The sequence below is a fragment of the Struthio camelus genome, chromosome 11 (assembly GCF_040807025.1).
Source record: "Struthio camelus isolate bStrCam1 chromosome 11, bStrCam1.hap1, whole genome shotgun sequence".
Taxonomy (NCBI): domain Eukaryota; kingdom Metazoa; phylum Chordata; class Aves; order Struthioniformes; family Struthionidae; genus Struthio; species Struthio camelus.
The window spans coordinates 6,592,373-6,615,748 of NC_090952.1; the positions used below are offsets into that span (position 1 = coordinate 6,592,373).

The window sequence follows — 23,376 nt, forward strand, 5'->3', positions numbered from 1 at the left end:
TGACTACGGTCTTAATATGTGATACCGGGCAGTCCGTTTGTTTCTCTCTCTCCCTTCCAGAGTAGCCTTTCTTACCCTTTTGTTTGCCTGGTCTGTGAGGCCCAGATGAACCAAGGCTGAGTTAGGAGGTGACCAGCTGCCATGGCCCCGTCCATGGTCAGTGAAGGCAGAAAAGGGAGATTCCAACAAGATTAAGCCAAAATTGCTTATTAGACCAGCACAAAGGATGGCTGAGCATGTGTGTGCCAATGTGTTTTTCTTTTCCTTTTCCTTTTTTTTTTTTTTTGTCCATCTTTGGTGTTTTGTGGCCTTATCCACACAGTTGTTGGCGACTCAGGTTCCTTGTCAGTAAAGGGATGCGCAAATCTACCCAGCAGAACAGGAGGGAGGCTCAGCTCCCTAGCGCTTGTCGGGAGTGTCACGCTCTTTGAGGGAAAAGAGCTCTAGAGATAACAAGATTGTCGTCTTCTATAACCAAAGACCAGAGCTGTAACTTGGTTCCACCCTCACCTTTTATAAAGAAAATCCCACACTCATTTTGAAACGGAGAACTCCCACAATGCTGCACTGGGGATCACTTTAATACACCCTCTACCCATGCAGCCCTCAGCAATGTGTTAGGACACAGGGTCCCTCTCTGCCTCCCTCGTCTCCCCGAGGACCCATGCAGCAATTCCTCCAAGCAGAGGAAATCCTCCAGGATTAGCCCTTCCTCCTCCTACTGGGATACCATTTTTTTTCTTTAGTCGTAACATGTTCTTGTTAGCCAGTCGGACGGTCGAGCGTTCGCGGTCCTTGTCTGACGTGTGCTCCTCTCTTTGTGCATCCCTCCCCTCCTCCTGCCTCTCGCAGCAAGACGGGTTCTGGATCTATTCGGAGTACTGTAACAATCATTTGGATGCATGCATGGAGCTTTCCAAGCTGATGAAAGATGGCAGGTACCAGCATTTCTTCGAAGCGTGTCGTCTGTTGCAGCAGATGATTGACATTGCCATAGATGGTTTCCTTCTGACGCCGGTGCAGAAGATCTGCAAATACCCCTTGCAGCTAGCAGAGTTACTGAAGTACACCGCGCAGGATCACAGGTACTGCAGCGCTCTTTTTTTCATGAGGTTTTGCTCACTGCTTCTTTACGTTGCCTCTGCACACACACAGCGGTTTGGCATTTTCTGTCCAGCTCTTCTCTTCATGACATCTTGTATAAATTGAAGCAAGGCAGATGTTCGGCAGACTAGACAGAAAGCTTCTCCAAAGCACTGGTTCTCAGTGGAGCCAAACGAATCTCTGTTGTAAGCAGCGATGTGAACTAATTACTCTTGGATGTACTTTCTGATGCTACCTGCTACACCAGGAAAAATAGTATTCAGCAGTCAGAGAGACTTGTTCCTTTATCCTGAAGAGGACCTCCTCATATAGCGGGTGGGGGGCCAGGACCCGTAACTCAAAGTTACGGGTTTCAGATCTGGGGAGAATTCAGAACCTGCTCTGCTTTGCAGCTTGACTCCCTCTCTGATTTTACCATTAGGTTTTGTTCTGGGGAGCACCCGGCAGTTTGATTATTTCCTAAAACTTCCAGGATCTCTTTTGCTTGTGGTGAGGGCAATCAACCTGATTCCCTGACCTGGGGTGAATCAAGACTAATACCTATGAAATCAGTTCCCCTAATCAGGCCTTGTAAGAACAGATTTTCCCCTGGCCTGCTAGCTTGCTTTCTCTTACCAAAACCCACTCAAAGAAAAATGGTTCAGAGAGAAAAAAGACCACAAACATTTCAGAAACTTCTGTGAGTGATTTTTTTTTTTTAAACTAGGCTCTGGAAACGCACAGAGAAGTGACACGAGTGACATGCTTTGAGCTGGTTCGCTGATTCGTACTAGCCAAACACCCCTTATAAATCACCCGTTCGGACATGCCTTTGGCTCCACATCTAATTTCTGTTTTTCACTTCACTGCAAGGTGAAATCAAACCAGCTCTAGGATCCCAAACGTTGTGGCTTATTTTCCTTGCCCGCCCCAACCCATGCGATGTCCCCACAGTGTTTACGGTGTGAATTTAGGTTTGTGGCTTTGCAACAGGAGGACATTAGCAGCCTCAGAGCAGAGAGGTCTGTGTTGTAAAGTGACCTCTTCTGAGTTTATTGGTAACAATACCAAAGGGGATATGGACACTATGATTACACCAAGGGTGAATTATTTGGTCTGTACGTTCCTTTTTCTTTGGGATATCTTAAAAAAAATGTGTTGCTATGTAATCAGACTGAGGAGAGCGAGACCTTTCCTGTGGCTAAGGATGCAGGATGCAGGCTGAGACCTCTTTTGTCCTGGACTGTGTCAGTGATAGGACACAGCTTTGGACACTTCATTTCTCTTGTTTCTTCATTTTTTGAAAAGAGAAACCAGGATAATATTTGCCTGCCTTGTATTAGTAAAACGTAAGCCCACTGAAAGCTGTAACACAGTGCCTGTATGAAATTCATGCCTGCACGGAGAGCCAGCAAAAGGTCTATATGTTCACCCTGGTTGTATGATGCGTTTCAGTTAGTGTGCGCATGCCCTGAAGAGATAATTGACTCGTGTTAAACGGTGTTATAACGCAGAAGTGCGGTGGGTTACACCACACCTCCCTGTGGTCCAGCTCCTCTGATTGAAATGTTCAGAGAACCTGAAAGCTGTCGATCCTCTAAGTCACCCAGCTCATTCACCAGACAAGTTTAATGCCACGAGTAGGGAAAGTGAGGCACAGGGAGTAGGGCTTACTCAGCATCAGATGGTTCTGCCTCTGGGCTGTGCAGAAAGCCTAGGGCTCCCTGATTACCTGCTTGAAATATGAATGTTTTCTGCTGCTATAATCGCTCGCTTTGGGATCAGGGCTGAGAAGAGAAAAGCCTGGGACTGGCAAAGTGAATAATGTTTGAGGAATGTCATGTTGAAGCAATATCAGACATAGGAAAAAGACAGGTTCCTGCTGGTTGGGATCCTGTCAGTGTCAGCTATGAATGATATATACCGAGAAGCCAACTGGAGAGCTTCAGGTGGCCCCATTAATCAGGTGTCCTCATGCCCTGGCAGTGTGGCAATGCTCACAGTTTGACTGAGCGGTTGAAACAGAAACTGTAGTATTACAGAATGGACTGATGCAATGAAATCAGGCCCATCACAGCCTGGAGTAAGAGTCTCTTATGGACTCTGGGTAGGAACTTACTATGCAGAAAAAAACATTTTAAAAAGAATCAATCGGAGCATTTACAGATTAAGACACAACTAAGAAAGGAGCAGGAATCCCAATGAAAGCAAATGTGTTAGCTTCATCTAAGATGGGCTGTTACATTCTTTTTCTTTTTTCCCTTCTCTGGATTAATATCATTCTTGTATAGCTATGCACCGTCTCTGTTCAGGGCAACAGAGCGGAAACCAGAAACCTGATCGCTCAGTTAGCATGTGATATTTGGCAAGAGTGCAGACTTGCGTCCTGATTGAGCACTGGAAAGAGGTCATTGCATCCCAAATATAAATGACAAAACAATTGATTTACCTTAATTTCATAGTTAATGCTATACTATTATTAATTCACTGGCCAAATGCTTTGCTTCTATTATTTCCCTCCTAAGTTTTTGCTAGCCCATGCCAGACACGGGCTAGGAGCCCAGAAAGTTCAGTCCTGACTCTTGCTTCATTACTGTGTGAAAGAAAAACGTGCATGGGGGTTTCTCTTCAAACAGAACATTAGAATTAGGGAATTGGCATTACCAAGATAAAACCTAGCTTGATTGGCACCAGCCCACTCCGCATGGAGGCAGGCACGGGGGTGTTTTCAAAGCCTGGCTCCGCTGAAGTTGCTCATTGTTTTGAGACTAGTTCATTTGAATTTTTCACAAAGCCACATCTGTTCACCTCCTAAAGATTTACACCAGCTTAATATGAATTAAATATATGAAGGTCATAAGTGCAGCTTACTAGTGTCCCAAGCGTTCCCGCGGCAGAGCTGCGTTAGAGTCGAGAGGTGCGTGAACGTGCTAGGTGAGACCCTGCTAATGCATGCAACTGAGGTTAGCCTCCCTCCTTTGCACGAGCGTAGCTGCCAGGAGATGATCTGTGGCCCTCTCTAAACCCTACGCCTCTCCCTACCTTTACGGATCCTTTCTGACCCTAGCGACTTTCAGACTTTCCTGTGAGATCTCATGGCTGTTTCAAAGATCGGACTAGTGTGCCTCTGGCATAGCTCAGTTTCTCCCTTAACCAGCCAGGCGCACGCACATCCCGCAGGTGTTCGCACAAAGGAAGGCACAAGAAATTCTTCGGCGTGTATCACTGTGCGTAAGTCAGATGTCCTGTCCTCCATTATCCTTACTTTACTGAAAGACCAGCCTTGACTTTCTGGAATTTGTAGGCTTTTTTTAACCTCAGCTTGAATTTGACATAAGAATTGCTTGAAATTTGAGACCAGGTCTCAAGATTTCATCCAAGAAAGGATGGCAAGATAGCAAATAATGTTCTATTGTATATTGTATTGTGATTGTTTCTTAATATTAATCCTGTCTGGGTCACGTGAGGAAATGGATCTAGGGATTCACTCTAATTCATAGCTTTCACCCCTGTTTTAACTGTCACCGGTGCAATCCTTAGCAATAACCAATAAAACCATTCCCCCAGCAGCTGCCCAAGATCTCAGTTTTTCTCATTAGTCAGCAGTCAATATCAACCCTTAAGTTAATAATAAATTATGGTGGCATTATGGCAGCGGACCTTGTCTGTCTTTCCGATTGAAATGAATATTAAGGTTCCTTGGAATGGAAAAGAAAGCACAGGGTTGGAAATCAATAGCATTGATTTCAGCATCACTTTTTGAAAAGACTGATCATCATCTTTGCTGGCCCTGGCAGGAGACTATTTTCACTCTGTGTTATTACACTCACAGGTCCCTCCGGGGGGGAAAAAAAAAAAAGGAAGAATTACTTTGATTTGCTCACCTGAAGTGTGCAGTAAGAGTGAATGCCACAGGATGAACGCTCGGTGATACTATTGGAATCACCTTATGGCTTGGAAGGGGCTCTGGCGTTACGTCTTAAAAGACTGTGAGATCAATTACCTGTAGCGTTTTCATCGGTGGCTTTGTTGGTTAACTCTTATGTTCAAGCCGGGCAGAGAGAATTGGGAAAATGAGGTTTCACTGTGGCAGTTGATTCTTCTGGGACTCTCGGGAACATTGCCACACTTTCACCTACAACAGCAAGTGTGGGCAGACAGTGGGGCCAGAGAGACTTGTGGTTTGGCCAGGCAAGAGTAGACTATGAGAGGAGACCTCTCCACCCCAGAAGTTCTAGTCTGATTTTCTTATGGCTGAAGAGAGCAAAGAAGGAAAGCAGGAACACGTCACGTTTGGGACTATAAACATTTATGTTCGTTTGGATGGAGGTGTACGGGTGGATGGATCCAGGTAGGACAAAGTTGCTCACATGCTGTTTTTCTACACGAAATGACTGCGAAACCCACCAGCATAATAACAAGTGGCAAATCCTACCTGCCTTTCTTTCTAAAAGGATGGTGAGATTGTGCCACTGCTAATGATAGACAGCTGTACGTTTCCAGTGCACATCAGGCTCCAGTTCATGGGCTCTTTTTTGTGTTTGACAGTGACTACAGGTATGTGGCTGCTGCACTCGCAGTCATGAGGAACGTGACTCAACAGATCAATGAGCGGAAGCGGAGATTGGAGAACATCGACAAGATAGCTCAGTGGCAGGCCTCCGTTCTGGACTGGGAGGTAAGGTACCCACTGCATCCTGATTTTGTGTGATAAGCCTGGAAAAAGTAAATGCCATGTACTTTTTTGAATCATCCTAGCGCATGTAGTTTGTTTCGTGCCACCTGGTCTGGATATATGTTGGAGCAGACCCCAGAACCAGGATTAAACTTAGGACAGAGAAGATGACATAGTTACAGATTTTGGGGATGGTGTTTAAGATGTAAAACAGCGCTATTGGTGCTCTGAAGGAAGTCTAGAATCCAGTTCTAATTTCACTGATGTAAAACTGGAGTAACTCTGGCGATTGCAATGCTATTGCCCGGTGAGTGAGTGAGATCTGGAATCAAGCTCTTTATGTGTATGTTGCTCTCTCATTGGGGAAGACGTATGGAAAGAGGTACCAGAAAGCCATGGAAATTGTGACAGGTTAAGGCAGTGGGGAAAACTCTTCCAGTAATCGCTTCATGATTAGAAGCCAAAACATTAAGCTGAAGTTAGCAATGCTATTTGCACATTTAAAGTGAGTATCCACTTAAAGATATTTTTGAACCAAGCCTGTAGTCCTGGTATAATCAATGAGCTGAAAAATAAAGGCAAGGCAAAGTCAGCAGATGGATTCCTCACTACCAGGCCTTCAGTCTTGTATGCTTTTGACATTTTATTTTTTGATTTTTTAATCTAAAATAAACATTTGTTCTCCCTTTTTTTTTTCTTCCTGAATTTTTAAATTGTTGCATGAACGTAGCTCGTGAGTAGGGTTTTTGAATCAGACCAAAGTCAAATGTTTTTGTGAATCCCCCTCTATTTTAAATCATCAAGCCGTGTGTTTAGCAAGTAGATTCTTGTAGTGATGGAACAGCTGCCCTTCTCCTTTACAGTCATAAAGACCTGGAATAGCTCAACATTAAAGTCAGTGGCACCACACTATGTAAATTAATGTATAGGGAGAATCGTTAGTCCTTTAATAGGATTTTATAGAAAAGATGCGGGGACGTTGGGAGGAGACAAAGAGAAAGGCAGGTGCGTCACCTTCTGGTGGTGTGTCCTTCTTGGCTGTATTAGTGATTTTGCTCTAATGAGGGTTAGAATCAGCCCTGGAACTCTTGATAAAACATATAAATGCAGCAATCATTGTTGGTTCTTCCATGTAGAGTGATGGTTAGAGCAGAGAATGCAGATGATTTCCTAGGTTTTTTATTGTTGCTTATTGGGAAGAAAACTCTAATACTGACATGCAGACTTGTTTTCGGAATTAGAAAACTGCTCCCAAGGAGGCACAGGGCCATCAGAAATATATGGAGTTTTCAGTATATTCTGTGATGAGCGAATGGGTGTCATTTTGTAAGAAATGTTAAGACAGTCATTGTAAATAAATCTAGATTAAGGACAGATCAATTCCAAGTCAGTTAATATTCATATGTGAGTGGAAGGCCAAGGTGACCTCCATATAGGATCTCTGGTATAGTAGTTTCTTTTTCACTTCCATTAACCTGGTTGATAATTCCTTTTTATTTAGCGATATCCTTAATAATTCATTCCTGCTTAGCTGTACCCATTCTTTATCCTCATCCTGTCCTTAGGACTTGCCAAATCATACTTCCAAATCATACTTCCAGGGTTTTTTTTTTAATTGCTTTTCCAAATTTTAAAGCACATTATTGCAGCAACATCCTCCTGCTTTTCATAGCACAGTAGAACCTGCTGTTGTTGCTGCTCAGAGCTCTAATGGGAATACAGATACTGCCCCCCTTCAAAGGAAAACAGCCTTCTGTATTTTGAATCAAGAAGAGTCATAGAATTGTGGTAAGAATGCTAGATTATGACAGCTAGATCCAGGAGAGGAGTTTGCCACTTGATTTTTGCCTCAAAAGTAGCCTCTGAGTCACCAAATCCAGCCCCCACTTCACAGATGTCCACGTAATGACCAGGAAGATGCAGGAAAAAACCAAAATACTCAAAAGTTAACTATAGTGCAAAAAGAGAGCAGGAGAGATGAAAAGCGATGCCAGATGCTTAGGTCTGTCCTAGATCTGTGCAAACAATCTTTAGGTATTGCAAACCCGAGCTGCTAGCCTCCAAAATCCCACTCAGCTGATCTCTTACCTGTAGCAGTGTCTGAAACCTTCTGTGCCTTTGCTTTTGCTAGTAAAGTTTCCAGTGTGCCTGGTAGCCCCTGAGCCTTGGTAGTGCCGTGGGAGACGCCGCACTAAATGGGACTCATCTCACTTGTAGGACTTGTTCCCAATCCCCGTTTACCTGAGCCTCAGTTCAGCTCATCCTCAGAGCACATCTCCTGACTCCATAACAGTCCAAGTGGACAGAAAGCTGCCTTTTTTCCATAATAGATGGAAGCGCTCTCCCAGCACGTAGGCAGTCTGGGGTTGATTTCCTCCCCCACCTGAAGGGGTTCAAGCCCTCATCTCCTAGCTGTTACGGGGTGTAAGAAGGATTTCCTAGAACTTCCCCCCCATCTCTTCCAGTCTGTGGGGAACATGCAAGTATTATCTGGGTTGGAGAGTGGAAGAAGACCTAGCTCTTCGGTGGAGGACACTCAGGTGAAAGAAGGTGACCTGCCGTCAAGTTTGTGCTTCTATAAATGTTTGTATGGCTTGTATTAAGCGCTCACTGAAACAGAGGCAGGAACCCCCAGCTTCTCCCTCCCATCCTTCTGTGGCCCTATTTGTGCTCTAGTTAGACTTTGCACCCAGAGGTGCTCCTTCTCTGTCCCTGTGGGCATCGCGGTGGCTTCCTCCACTCTGCAGCTGGGTCGATGGTGCAAACTGGCTGTTGCAACGTAGACTTGGGGTGTGGCACAAGCTTGTTTAAAACTGGCCTGGAAAAAAAAAAAACCAAGAAAGCAAAAAACAGGAAAAGTAGTCAGTTTAGATTCTTCCACTACAAATCCAGCCAGGGCATAAGATAGAGATCATCCCTATTTTCCACCCCCTGTTATACTACAGCATGTTGCATTTGGTGGGTTATTTCAACAGAAACCAAGGGTAAATGTTTAAGCATGTGGAAATGTTTCATTTGGAGAAATGTCTATGTTTTTCCTCAACATCTCTAGACTAACCGCTTTGACTTTCTGATTGGCAATTGCATTTTCATTTCTAAATTTACCCCTATTTCGCAATGAGATCTTAGAAAAGATTTTTTAAAAAAGAGGGAAAAATCCAAACCAAACAAAAATAGTGTTTAGTGAGTGAATATTTGAGATGTTCATGAATGTTCAAGGAATGCTGAAAGGAAATAGAGTGTGTTTACACATATTCTCACAAGGAGAGGGTGTTATTTGGAATGTATGCATAATGCTGATCCTAAAATAAAACAAAATAAAAAGTAGAGGGCAAGTTCGAGCTAATTTAGGCAGAAGCTATTTTGTTGAATCCCATGGAGTTGTGCCTATATGTGTCAGAAATGGTTTTTCTCTCTCATGGCCCCATGCTGATGGTTAATTTTAGGGTCAGCATTTGAAAAATGTAAATGTCCTTTAGTTAAACAAGGCTGATTTGTTTTTCAAGATGTCACATAAGCAGGGTCTGATGGTTTAAATCGCAAACGGGGCCAAGAAAGGGTGGCCTGTCTTTAGTGGTAGCTGAAAACTGCAATGTGGCAGCCAGGGCGTTAAGTCTAAGGAATTTTTGGCAGCTTTGTGCAAGTAATGACTGAGCAAAATCTGAAGGGAAGATGCTGATCTCTCGGACTGCTGTAAATCAGAAATAATCCCAATCTCTTTGAAACTTAGTCCTGTGGAATTCATAGGCACGTGGTCTTGACTGAAAAGTCGGGGCTGGACTGATGCCACGTATGACTCACTGTTTTTTATTTTGCAACCTGAATTTCCAAGGCATAAACAGCCCTAGAAAGGCGCTGCCCCCACCTACGCCGAATTCCCTAGTGCGTTTTGTCCTTTCAGTTGTTAATGGCTCAGAGCTTAGGGCTTCCACCACCTCCTGCCGGCACCTTGCAAGGTCTGAGAGCGCTCATTGTTGTGAAGCGTTTCCTGATGTCCAGCCGGCATTTCCCTTTGCTCAGCCTCATCCCCTTACCCGTAGTTACATACCCGCAGATCAAAGCGGTGACATTTAAAAGCAGGGAGGCCAAACTGACACGCCAAGTTAGTTGGAGCTGGTTCAGAGCAGCGTGCAAAGTCTCCTCCGGATCAGACTTAAAACAGGCCAGACAAAGCCCATCCTGGGCAGCCTTTGGAGGCTCAGTCCCTTCTTAGGCTTGTGCCCTCTCAAAGAGAGTTACAGATCTCAAAGGTCAGTGGGTTTTTTATATATATATATATATATTTATATATTTATATATACACAAACGCACACACACGATGGTACTATAAAGAGATGGATGGAAAACAGCTTTGCGCTTCGACAGACCTCAGGATCGCTTTCTTCCCATGAGAGGGCGATGATTCCTAGTTGTGCAACTCTTGAACCAAGTCAAAAAAAAAAAAAAAAAAAAGGCAGCAACGGCCCTGACCTCAGTTTCCGGGCACCGGATGAGCGCAGCATCTCAGGCCCCCTCCAGCCACTGTGGCTGCAGCCAGCTCCGCTCTCCTCCCTTGCAGCCTAGACTCGCTTGGAGGAGGAAGGTGGAGCAGCCGGGCTGTCCTTGCCCATGGTGGTTGTCCCCGGGACGGCTGTCGGTGACGGACGCTGAGCCGGTGGCAGGATGGTTGGCACAGGAGAGAGCCCAGCTCATCAGCCGGGAGAAGGCTTAAGCTGCTCCTCCTTAAGCTTAAACAAATGACTTGGGTTTATGTAGCTTTCCAGATATTTCTAGCCCCAATTCCCTTGGGTTGCCAATTTGGCAGGTTTCAAGAGTATTAAATTTACATGAAGGGAAAAATATATCTAATTGAGAAATATAATGAACACTATCCTTTTAAATTTCTTCCCGTTCTTGTTATTTACGGGTCCTTTAAAACAAGACTCGGTGCCCTTAATTATGTAATACGTGATAGTTGGCCTCAGCCTAATATTACGTCGTTGAATCCAAGAATGACATGGAAAAAAAAAAAAAAAGATGATGCATGCGACCAGCGTACTGTTTTCAAAGTGAGGACAGCCTGATGAGAAATCCTCCTGGGAAAAAAAATCACATCAGGGACTGAAACAGATCCCTTTTTTTTTTTTTTTCCCCAGCAACAGAAGGTATCAAAAATGAGCCTGATGAAAAGGACAACATTTCTCTCACTTTCCTTTTTCTGATCTTTCCGTAGCCCAGAGTGCTAATCAGCCTGTCAATCTCTAATTAAAGAACAGCAGTGTCAGGCAGAAGAGAGCCCTGCTTGCTGAATGCTAACTAATAAAGGGGATTTTCTGCCCGGCAGCAATAGCAAGGAGCCGTGTCAGGTGGTGGGCTTGGGCGCCGGGGCTCACGTCTGCTGAGCGTTTCGGAGCCCTTGATACCACCTGCCCAGGTCGTGTCTTGATCACGTGGGGAAGAGGCAGCGGGGCAGACGGGGAGGTATGCCATGCTGCAGCTCACGGTGAAATGTCCGTCCTTGTTACGGGGGCTCTCCCAAAAGCTTTCCTTTTGTGACACGGCTAAAACCGCCTTGGTCCCTTCCAGTTCCTCGTTCCAGAAAGCAGCAGTCACCTACAGCACAGCTGGGAAGCTGCTGATTTTCATCTTTCTTTAGCAGCAGCAGAAGAGCTGACCCTCTGCCACCACATTCGGGATTGGCCCCAGGACTTCAGAGGTTGCTCTGTAGTGCTGGCAAGCTTGAGGGAGTGTGAAGCACACATCCAGCCTCGATCCGGGTGACCTTCTGCGCCCCTTACTGCACACAAAGTAGTTGGACTCTGTGACTGTGCTGAAGAAAAGAGGACTCAGCTTTCTTTTCCCTGCCCTTCGTTTGCAGCAGGATGCACAATGCAAACCTGTGTTGCCGGCTGCGGAGAGCTGGGTTTATTTGTTACAGGATCATAGGATAGCTCAGGTTGGAAAACCTCAGGAGGTCACCTCATCTTGTCTTGGCCATTTTGCTGCTGTGCTCTGCCAAAGTCAGTAAGACATCTGCTAGTTCAGAACTACTGAAAATCCATCCTCTTCTTTTTAACGATGTTTCTCTCAACTTACAGAAGGATATAGGAGATGCAGCCTCTCTGGGGGCTGCTTGCAAAAATGGAGAGCAGAATGAATTTTTTTCCTAGTTTTGTGTAGGACTGGAGGAAGCCAGACCTCAGACAATCTGCTGAGTGCAGGACAACTATCTACTCACCAGAGAGCTTTCTACTGCTGAAAACAGGCTGGCTGCCTCCACTTGGGTGATCAAGCCAGGCAGCCCAAATGTGTGCCCGTCCTCAGCTCCACAGCCCAGTTTAACTCTGAAGGCAGACCACACTGGCTTCAGAGAAGGGCTGGGAGAAGCGTTGCAAGAAGGCCTGCCTCAAGCCAGGACATGTAGAGAGGCTGGCTGGGGTGGTCATATTAGCACTGGATCAGAAAGGCAAACACTTCCCTCCTTGTCCCCGCTCGCCAGCTGACCTCGCTGTCCCGGTAAATGCCCCATATGGATGCTCCACCACCAGTAGAGACGGCATGCTGTTCAGAGAGGTGGTGTAACTGTGTTGGCAGAAAGCCTCCTTTCAGGGTTCACTGCATCTGCTCTAGGAGGCTCTGGCGGCGTAACCAAGCTGGTATCGCTACAGCAGCCCAAGGTTTGAGGAACAGGCAGGGCCGTGGAGAGTGCTGCTCTTGGGGGCTGAAAGCTGGCCAGCTGTATGCTAATCTAAAGCGCTCTGCAATATGTATTTCCAAATTTGCAAACGCGACATTGGAAATCATCTATTTCTAGCCTATAGACTGTGTATATAAATAGTTTTCACAACATAAAAAATGCAATAAAAATCCTATCATGATTTTTTTTTCCTCGTATTGCTTGCAGGGACTACACAGTTTGGATTCAGCTAATCAAGTAGAAGTGTTTACAGAGTCCTCTGTGTGTCCTCAGGCTTTAGATGCTACCACAGGAGTAAAACACAGAACTGGCTTTCTATTTTTAGTAGACAGCCTCTCCTAGGCTCACCCCCTCTCATAAAAGCTCCCATCCATAGGCTTGTATGAATTTTCTTCACATAAACTCATGCTTAGTCAGGAAGGCCCACAACTTCTGGAGCCCATATGTGTGCTTCAGAGACTTCTTGCTCAAGGGCTTCATTGTACCTGAGCCGTCTCAGCAGGGCCCAGTTTCTGTAAAGGGTGGGATCTGACCAGGAGGTCACACAGCTGAGATCAGACCCCGACATCACACTCTTGAGACACTGCGGGATGCACAACCCCTCTCTCCCTGGGAATGATCCTTGATATTCCCAGGAAGTTACGCCTAATTAGGTCTTTGGATACCACAGCCGTGCAAGCGAGACAGAGAGGTGGATAAATACCTCGCCGAGGCGATTGGAAAGTCTCTGCTGCAGCATGATGATGCAGCGACTTAATGAAGCTGCTGTTGTCGCTGGGCCCAGGGACTCAGAGGTTCATTTATAATCAATGCTGAGAGGTTAATTACACATTTACCTGAACAGCAGCCTGAAATCCTCACCACAAAATTAGGAGTGGGGGTTGACTCTTGGTTCCTTCGGCACCTGCAAGTCTAAGTGGTACCAGAAAAGCGTGTCTATCTAGATGCCCCCTGTAGCTGGCTGAAACCTTGCATGCTATTTGCTGAGATTTAGAATTGGCTCTAGTTCAGCATCAAAGCCAGAATTGCACTAGTTTGGGAGCCAAAAAAAAAAAAAAAGCTTTTCTCTCCCTTGCTCCCCAACCCTGCTGCTTACCTTTCGGCTGAAGTCCTTCTGATTCCTTCTGTGGTGTTTCAGAGTGTGAGCTACACTGAGGTGCCCATAGGGCAGGTGGTGAATTCACCCATTTTTCATAAAAAGATTTTAATTAACTTTTTAAAAAGTCCAGCTCATCCCAATTAGCGGAGGGTAACTGCATTTGTTCTCTCCGAGAGTGGGAGAGAGCGAGCTGTGTTTCCAAGACCATCTGCTCCATGAATCCTTAAAAAAATAAAAAAATTAAAAAAAATTGGAGAGGAAAACAAGTGTTAGCCTGAGGCAGAGAAGGGGTGAGGGCATCCTGGCAGGCTGCCGGGGAGGCCTCGCCAGCCCCTGGGGCTAGCTGCTGCCAGATGAACCAGGGTGGTCCTGACAGTTCGTTGGAGATGGGGAGCTCTAACGACCTATGGGAGAAGGGGATCTAATTGCCTGAAAGAGTGGGAAAAGAGGCAGCAGTCTGGAGGGAGACGTTTTGACAGCCTCGAGAGGGAGAAAATTGATATCCTACTTTGGATGACTTTGATCGCTTGTAGGGGGGATGTCCTGAGACCCTCAGCAGGGGACTTGCGTTGGGAAGCTCTTTTAAAGGAGGGGGCCGCAGGAAGGGATTCACTGCCCTGGATGTGGAGGAAGGGGGAATTGCTCGGAGGATGCGCATTGAGAGGTCACGGCGAGACTGCTGCTGTAACCCAAGGCGAGCAGGCTGCTTCTCCCTCCTGCCTGCCTTGGAGAGCCTGGCAGCCTCAGAAAGGGCAGAGCGGCCAGGCAGCTGGTGGGAATGGTCCAGCTTCTGGTCAGAAGGGGCAGCTTTGAGAGATGCAGGAGGGTCAAAATGTCATTTAATTCCTGCTCCTCCCCAGCCGGCCCAGAGAAACTTATCTGCTGCCCTGGCAGGGAGCAGTGATTCACTCTGCCTCGTTCTCTGTGCCCTCTAGGGAGACGATATCTTGGACCGGAGCTCCGAGTTGATCTACACGGGGGAGATGTCCTGGATTTACCAGCCTTACGGTCGGAACCAGCAGCGCGTTTTCTTTCTCTTTGATCACCAGATGGTTCTCTGCAAGAAGGTAAGGACATCCAGGGAGAAACCAGCACTGCTAAGGACACACTGCGGGCAGGCTTCTGCCTTTCCATCCCAGAGCGGTTTTTTAGGGCAAGGTGGCTGCTTCACACACGGACGTGGGCAGCGCTGAGGAAGGGCGATGCAAATCCTAGAAATACTGAATTACAGGATGGCGAGCATAACGTGGAAGGATTTGTACACTAGTGACAAATCCAGCATCCGTTTGTTCGATTCCTGCCTTGCTCTTTCTTACGTGCCCCTCGTTTTGGCTCATTGCCTCGCTTCTACTTCAGGGTTTTCACTGCAGCATATGATCTGGAATCAGATAGCCCTAGAATTTCTATATGGACTGTGAAGCCTGGCACATAAGCAGATGACTCAATTACTGCGTTAAAATGATGATTGCTGCTTCTTGAAGAAATAGCAGGCAGCGGTGTGGTCTGTTCCAGGGTATCTGTGCTGTCATTTGGTAGGATGTGTTTTAAGCCTCATCTTTAGGCAGCTGCGGTGCTAGCTTACAGGACATACCTCTGCAATGAAACCCTCCATGAAGGTGGAGAAAGAGAGCCAAGAATACTGGTCCTAAAACATCATAGTGTTAGTAGCAGCAGATGAGCGTTGGGAGCAACCGTGTTAAGCGATATCATCATCTCTTGCTATAAGCCTCCTGCCGTTGTATTGCTATAGCCTCACTAAGGTGATCCCAGCTCATTATTGCCACAACTATTTAAAGAACACGTCAGTATGTGAAGCGATGGCGCTCATAAGTCCTGGATGCCTCGGTCTTCTGACACACTTGGATTCGTTGACATTTGCACTGCAGATATATAGATAGCTGTGCAGAGGGAGTCCCCTGGATCGGCTTCAAGCGTGAACGAGAGCAAGCTGCAGATGTCTACAGCTCAACGTAGCGGGGCTGCATTCTTGTCAGATCTCATACGCCACGGGAAGGCAGAGCGAGGTCCAAGTTCGCGTGGCGGCCCTCCAAGGAATGCCCTGCTGCTGCTGCAGGAAGCCGTGTGGGTGAGCAAGTGGGTGGCTCCTGACTCACCGAGGCATCAGTGCCTGCAGCTGGGGAGCGGGGAGCTGTGGCCTGTGCAATTCAGTGGGTGGCACTTTTTTTCCCTGAGTCATGGTGGACTGAAATTTTGCCTTCTGGAACGTGTGTGCTTGTTTTTCTTCCCTCATTTCTGTTGCTTTTACATTTTTTCCAGCTCTGCGCAAAAGAAAATAATAAAACAACCGTGACAAAGTCGGATGTTCAGAGAACTGTCAAGATGAGGCTGGAAATAAGCAGTTGGGTTTAATTTTTAATCTTGACCGCCTAAACTTTGATCATGACCCTGAGTTTCCAAGTCATAAGCATTCAATTTGGCTTGCACTGGGTCTGATCCAGAAAGGTCTCTAGCATTGCCTCAGCTCCCAGTAAAGTCAGAGCTGAGATTTCCATGGTCATCAGTGTGGACGGAGAGTGTTCAGCAATTCGCAGCGGGCTGTTGGGGGCTTAAAGGTTGAATCAGTATGCAAGCGCTGTTAGCGTGACAGCATCCTCTTCCATTATGTATTCAAAAGGCGTTCTGTGTTGTGTGTGTGGCAATGTTGCACAAGAGAGGTCTTCGCAGGAAAACATCCTCTAGTTTTTAGTTCTGTCTTGGAGACACTGTGGTGGTTGTAGGTCTTCATGGTAGCAAGATGGGCTCCATGTCACAGGCATGACAAGCTCTTCTGCCGCTAGCCGAGATCCTTGTGGGAGTCTCCACGCTGAGCTTTAGGGTGATGGAGCAGAGGGTGGTAACTCATCTGTTGAGCCTGATGTCAGTGGCCATCCCAGGCTGCATATCTTCTGCATCTGCAGTACGAGCCTTTCCAGTGTCAAATGGCACTTTTTATTTTTCAGAGTAATGGGCTAGAGGGGGAGAGGGGACTACAGATGGACTTTCTCATAGCCTTTCCCCATAGCGTTGATAGTATTTTCCTTGAACTTTATTGAGAAAGATTGTTCAAATATGGAATTAGTAGGAGTGTTAGCTCACATTTCAGGATAAATATATTCACATATTCTACATAAAGTGAATCTGAATGATTTGCAACCTGTGTTGTCTTGACCCTTTCTTGTTATGGATCATAACAAGCAGCCATCTAGCAAGATAGCCTTCATTTTAGTGCCAGACAGCCAGACAGCCTGGGTTGTCTCAGTCAAACACCATCTATATTGAGGTGCTGGAAGCCAAGGGTGGCCAGCCTTCCCTACTGTATGTTTTAAATTTGTTCTCTGAGGGAGATGAACCATGACCCACACATCCCTGAGACTTGGGAGAAGACAGCAGGTCTGCCGGGGTCCTGGTGCTCCAACTCGGTTTGGCCAGGGTTAGGCAGAGCTGCCACATCCCAGGCTGATCCACTGGGGTCAGTCTTGGCAGCACAGCCCCGTTGCCACTCATGGGAACTGTAGAGCTCCAGAGTGGCGTGTGGCTTCCTACGTGCTTTCACGTCGCACTTGCACAAACCCTCAAGGAGTCGGAGTTGCTTAAGCGCACAAGGGCAAAGCAAAAAGCTGAAGTTTTGCTTTCTGGAAGGATTCAGAGTTGCGACTGGTCCAGGGCTGCCAGCTTCTCTGTCGCATGTGCAGGGAGAATTAAGTCCTTCAGAGATTTCCAGAGAGGCAGGTTGAACAAGACCCCTCTTCTTCCAGACGATGAGAACATTCCCAGAAGACCCAACCTGTGTTTTGCATGACGTTCATTTAGTCAGTGAGCCATGAGCAAAAACTTCAGCTTTGGTATGACTTATGATGGCGTATCCCAGTAAATCTCCCTCTTCAGAAAATCATCTGCATATGTGGGTTTTCTTTACATAAGATAACATTACCTGAATAGTAAATTAGTAGGTGTGACACATCCTTATTCATGACACAGTCTATTTGAGAATTTTTGAATTATAATGGTTACATTTTACCTATTTATTGGTCAAAATGAGCTTTTTAATAGAAATAAGGAACTAAACCGAGTTCTGTATTTAAATATATCACAAGCATTTTACTTTGGTGAAAGCATGCTAGATATCTTGAGAGGCTCTAGGAGGATTAGAGTATATTTCAAAGAAGATCTCCCTCTCCTCCAAATCTCCTTTGCAGTTATCTGCACATCACCCTCACCTTCGTTATCTGTTGTCTCATTGGTACGGGTTTGCAGCTGGAAGAGCTCTGTGCTCTCGAAGCCTCTATTAATGCATATGGATTCTGTGGTTTGGCAGATACAGATACATCTGCTTCTGATAGAACAGATGCAGTTTGCTTTCATGCACTCCACGACAGTTTTGGATGCTGATTTTCTGGTCCTTCCCTTTGAACTCAGTTGTCTACAAAACTTGTCATGCTGTGGGGCCACGTCGCAAAGACTGTCAGGTTCCTACTCACTAATTCCTGCAGTGGACGATGAAATAAACACTCTCGATGTGGCAAAAACTGGCTGGAATCAGCTTTGCCCCGCTGGGCTAAGGAGAGGTGGTAGTGGCATTCAGTGATTCAGATGCATTTTTAGGTCCATGAAGATGGTACATGAATTCCTGTAATATCTAGAAAAGAGCTGCTGAAAGCTCGAAAGCTCTCCGGCATGTGCAAACTCAAACTATTACCTGAATTTTATAGCTTCCAGTTTTCCTTCTTCTGCAAAAGTATCAGCAACACTCTGCTTCCAGCAGATCTGATGGCCAATCCATGCACTGGATATATCATTCCTAAGAGAGCGTATTGCTACATTTATGCCAGCAACCGTTGTATGTATCTGTATTCCAAGCTTTTGCTTCTTTGGGCAAGCTGTGTAATTGCTGAACCCATGGCAGAGTATAACAAAATCTATCTTCAGCCAAGATAACAGCTCCTTTTGTAGCCATTATTCCAGGCGAGGACTACATACAAAATAACACGTCCCCTCCCCAAGCAAATTTGAGTTTGTTCATAGCGGTGTTGTTATCTGCTAGCAAATACTTAGGACTGCTCCAGTTCTCCTGCTTTGTGTCCTTTGTGCAGCTCTAAAGGCAAGGCACGTGCCAGAGGCTCTAAAAATGTGTTCATTTCCACCATTTATTCTTTGGATCGGGCTCATTACAGCAACAATGCAGGCAGATGGCCTAGGAAGGTTTCAGCAGGACAGCTATCATATGCTACCAGAAATTACCAGGTTTCTTTTTCACACTGCTCAGTCCAGTGTTGCCTGTGCCTAAGGAATTGGGCCTACTGGATATGCCAGTATTTCTCTAATATCCTGCTATCTGCTTTCAGCAGCAGTTAACATATTTCTGAATAAACTCCTCTCTGCTTTGAAAATGACCTACTTTCCTGAAGCTTTGCAATCCTTTTCTTTCTCTTGCTGCCTGAACATGTTTTTAAGGTTGGGGTTTTTTTTTTGAACATCTGGTCAAAATGTTTCTGTGAGGGAGGATAATTCTCAGGATGATTCTTCCTGTGATTAGCACGTAGTTGCTCCCCGGCTTGGTACGCCTGCAGAAGATCATCAGTAATGCCAGGCAGGCCATCTGACAGCCAAGAGCGAGCTGATCATCGTTCAACGCATTTATCAATTGCTCCTAAACATTTCAAGCAAAGCTTCAGCGTCTGCTTGGCCTTTTGAAATCGTGGGTGTCTGCAGATCTTTGCAGGTTGGAAATACCCCCCTTGTATCCTCTCTCTCACTCATCTCAGAAGGGTGATGTGCTGCTCAGCAGGTGAGTGGGATGGACTGCTAGCTGCTGGTTTGAGCAGCTCCTTGAATGCGAATGTCCTTGTTGCCTTCCCCCTAGCCTAATCTGCTGGGATATTTCCAAGGGCTTTTGCAATATGAGCTGAGGTGAGGGTCGGTCTTTGTAAAGGTGCCTATGGGCAGTTGGGTGGTTAGCTAGTTGATGGATTGTTTTCATGCAGAGAACTGGCAAGGCACATACGTAGCTCGGTGATCACGCAGGGAAGTCAGAGGAATCATGGCACTGGTTGGATTCAATCTCCTTCCCTTGATACCGGCATAAGCGCCGCTGCCTCCGAAAGAGAAATCCAAAATGGATTTCCATGACCACCACATCTTGGATAGCTGAGAGTACTTCACACAGAGACCTAGTTTGTGAAAATGAGTAATTATCAAGGACTGTATTATAATGCACTTGACAGATGTTCTCAGCCAATATGGATATATAGCTAAGTCTTTCTTCCAAGTAGGAGACTTGTACTCAGATGTACAAGAGTTGTATGAATAAGAGCAGTAGCAGCAGATGGACAAGCTGACATTGTGGCAGCCAGCTTTCATTTTGGCAACTGTCTTGCAAAGCAGCTTGTGTGGAAAATTTTTCAGAAATAAAATTTTGTTCTAAGCTTTACAAATAAATCTCTTTTTGGCTCAAATTTTGCCACCGGTGACAGTGCTGGTTACTTCCTAGTATTGCCATTGAATTATTTTCTGGTGCTAGGAAGTAGAGCATTTTAGTTAGGTGAAATGACCATGTCAGCCATTTCAGTATTCAATACACCGAATACTGCAGTACCGAGAGATGTAGGTAGACACTGCAGAACATTTCCAGAACCTGTGGGGAGAGGGGAGGACTGAGTCAGCTTAGATGTCTACCAGTCATGATTAGGAGCCACTGGTAAAACTTACGATTTAGATATTCTTTGCAAAGCCGGTTATCTTCAGGCTATTAGATGAACATCAAACTCTCCTCCTGAATTTTCTGTCTGTGTTTCCAGAACCAGAGGCAGAGGGTTTGCTGTATGCATGAGGACAAAGTGATGCTTTCTTCAGAAGAAACTGTAGGTTTGTTTCCATAATGCAAAAATCCCTTTCGGAAAGGAAGAAGGGAATAAACTGTGTAGGAAGCAAGTATTGGCCTCTGTTCGACTTGCCATATGTCTATAATCAGGAAGGAAGAATACATATTCCAGTATGCTAACTGTAATTACCAAGAAATGAAGTCAATCCTCGATGATGTTAGCATTAAAAGATGTTGCCTTAAAGGCACAGCACCGACTTTTCTCATCACCCTGAAGTTGAGAGAGTTTGGCACAGAGATGCTTTGAATTTGCAAATCACACTACTTAACATCCAGAGCTGTGACACGCAGTGTTAATTATGATCGTAGTTCATTACGTTGGGGGATGCTCAAGGTACTTAGCATATAATAGATGATGTTCTTCATGATTCTTTTCTAGGTAATAGTTTTAGTTTTGCCAACGGACTCAAGAGTGCTGTGGCATTAGGCTGGAAATGACAGTACACGGTAGGAAGGGTTAACAGCGTTTCCGCACCCACTTACGCATTTCTTTTGCCAATAGTGGGACAATCTGTGATGGGGCTCCATGCTCCATGTTTTCTGACAGAGCAGAAAGATCAGTGACCGCATGAAACACATCTAGTTTGCATTTGCACTTTTTATGTGTCTCTTGTAATCAGGATGCAATGTAAACCCCAGCGTGTGCTGTATTGCTATTGCTGCCTTCCCTTGAGCTCTCAGAGCAAAGCAGGTTGGATGAGAAGCAAAATGAAACCAGTTCAATGGCAAGAACCAGACATTCAGCCAGAAATAGCTTTGCTATAGGAGATAGAGTAAATAAAATAATCCTGTCAAACTCCACTGCAGTTCAGGTTTCCAAATAGGAAGATAAAAGAGACGTTTCAGAGCCCTCTTAGTGTGAGAAGGTCTTGTTCCCATATCACTTCAGTTAAAAACACTGAGGTAATCTTTGCACCAAAAAAAAAGGCCCTGCTTTTATTTCGGGCTAACCAGGTCTCATAAGTTTCGCCTAAAATCTTGTTTGCAAGCACAAGGCAGCACTGGCACAATTCTTGTTCCTTCAAGTTGGTTTTCCACCCACAAGCAACATGGTTGGACTTTTCCGGCCTCCCCATTTATTCTCTTTATCTCCTATTAACGCAGATCTTCATAAAACCCCACGTGGCAGGTCAGGCCTGGTTCCAGTCTGCAGCAAGGCAGGAGAACTGGGTCGGGCTGTATTTCCCTGCAGCTCAGTAGAGACTCGGTTGCGTGTTGCACTTACACGCAAGGTGTTTTACGATTCGATTTTGTGAGATAGCACAAGATGAGCATGAAGATGACCAAAGAAAACATGTCCGGCTGAGGATGCCCTGGTCATAGTCCCGGAGCAAAGTATAAAATCGAATTTTTGAGGAATGGTGGTTCCACAATCCCACTGACGTAGCCCTGCTGATCGGTCGGTGCCATCAGCAGATGAGAGAGGTTTCAGTGGGTCCAGACCGTGCAGCATAGCAAGGAAAAAAACTCTGGTCAGTTTGATCCTGCCATTCGTCTCTGTCAGCTAGTAATGTCCGATAGCATAACACGATAAATTCCAGCCATTGGCAGAATATGTATTAAAAATGGTTATGGAAAAGGGTTTGTTAGCTTTCAGATCCAGCATATTCAAGAAAATGAAACAGGTCTTTAATATTTAGTCAAAATAGTCATTAACGGGTTTACTCGGTGAACATTTTGCAGGCTGGGCACGTGTTGGTTGGTACATGCCCTGAATGCAGTTTTGTGGGAGGACTCGGGTTAATCCACCGTATTGGCAGGAGCCAGCGACCTGCAGAAACCTGCTGATGTGCTGCTGACTCAGTGCGGCAGGTGCTGCTTTTCAGGTGCTCGGTGTGCAATAGCGGAGAAGGGAGCGCGGCCCGGGCTGCAGGGGGTGAGGGGAGAAAACACCAGGGTCAGCCAGACGCAGGAGGCCTGCAGGTGAGGGACGGCGGGACAAGGGTTTTGGTTGTTAGTTACTAATCCGATGATAAAATCCAAGAAGGGCTGAATTTAGAGAGTCGTTCACGGTCTGTGTTTTCTTTTGCGGATGGGGAGCAGGTTGAGCCTAGTAATATAGCCATATAGATATGCGGGATGCTATTCAATGCACGCTGCGCCTAATTTCTCACGCCTGTAATTGCAGTGGGTGTAAATTTGGCCCGTGAGCAAAACCTCAAAAGCTGCAAGTCGATGCCTCCTTCTCCGGTGTCCTTTCAGCAGGACAATTTTCAGACCCCTAGAACAAAATGAAGAGAACAGCAAAGCCAAACTGATGTGTCTGCGGAAAGGTTTCCTATCTCTTCCGTTTATTAGTTCTTTGGAAACGCACGCACCCTTGCCTCACTACTTCGGATACAATGTGACTGGGCTTTAGGTGGAACAAGGCATCAAAATGCCACTGATGTTCCAATAAATACGCTGAACGAAAATAGCATTTCCACATAAATGCTTTCAGCTCCAGTCCTCCCCCACGCCGATCCCACACTGCAGCTTCATGGAACTGGCAAGGATGAATCAAACGGCTCTTTCCAAACTCAGTAGACAGACACTGCTGAATAATTTGGCAGGAATCTGCCGACCTCCCCAGCACAGCTGTCCTTGTGCAAGGAGGGATTACATAAACTGCGCGCTCGGAGATTTCAGTTCCCACCTTCACATGGCAGCCCCTGCGGAAAGTGGAAACGAATAATTTGGCCCATCATAGGAAGCCTGTGGTAAGAATTGAGTGGCCAAGGCTCTCGTCTGGAGGTGGTGTTACATCCCCGCGGTTATAACATGATCCATCCCTCAGTGCACTTCAGGGCCGCGCTATGCAGCCCTGATTCTCCTGCTCTTCAAGGATGGCTCAGCCTGAACTGTTGGGTGATAGCAAAGTTCGCCGTCACTGGCATCTAACCATATCGTAGGGCTTAGATGTATTTTCTGATACCAAGACTATTTAGGACAAAAACATTGAAAAGGGTTCATTAATTTGTAGGTGC

General features: G+C 45.9%; 1 protein-coding gene across 3 annotated transcripts in view; it reads left to right on the forward strand.

The window, feature by feature from the left end:
* The window catches only part of ARHGEF9 (Cdc42 guanine nucleotide exchange factor 9), a 221,374-nt gene that overhangs the window by 173,826 nt on the left and 24,172 nt on the right, over window positions 1-23,376 (forward strand). For all 3 annotated transcript variants that reach the window (XM_068956872.1, XM_068956873.1, XM_068956874.1), the window contains exons 8-10: window positions 853-1,085; window positions 5,632-5,761; window positions 14,469-14,600. In XM_068956872.1, coding sequence (XP_068812973.1) covers window positions 853-1,085; window positions 5,632-5,761; window positions 14,469-14,600 — 495 coding nt within the window. The remainder of the gene's footprint in view (window positions 1-852; window positions 1,086-5,631; window positions 5,762-14,468; window positions 14,601-23,376) is intronic.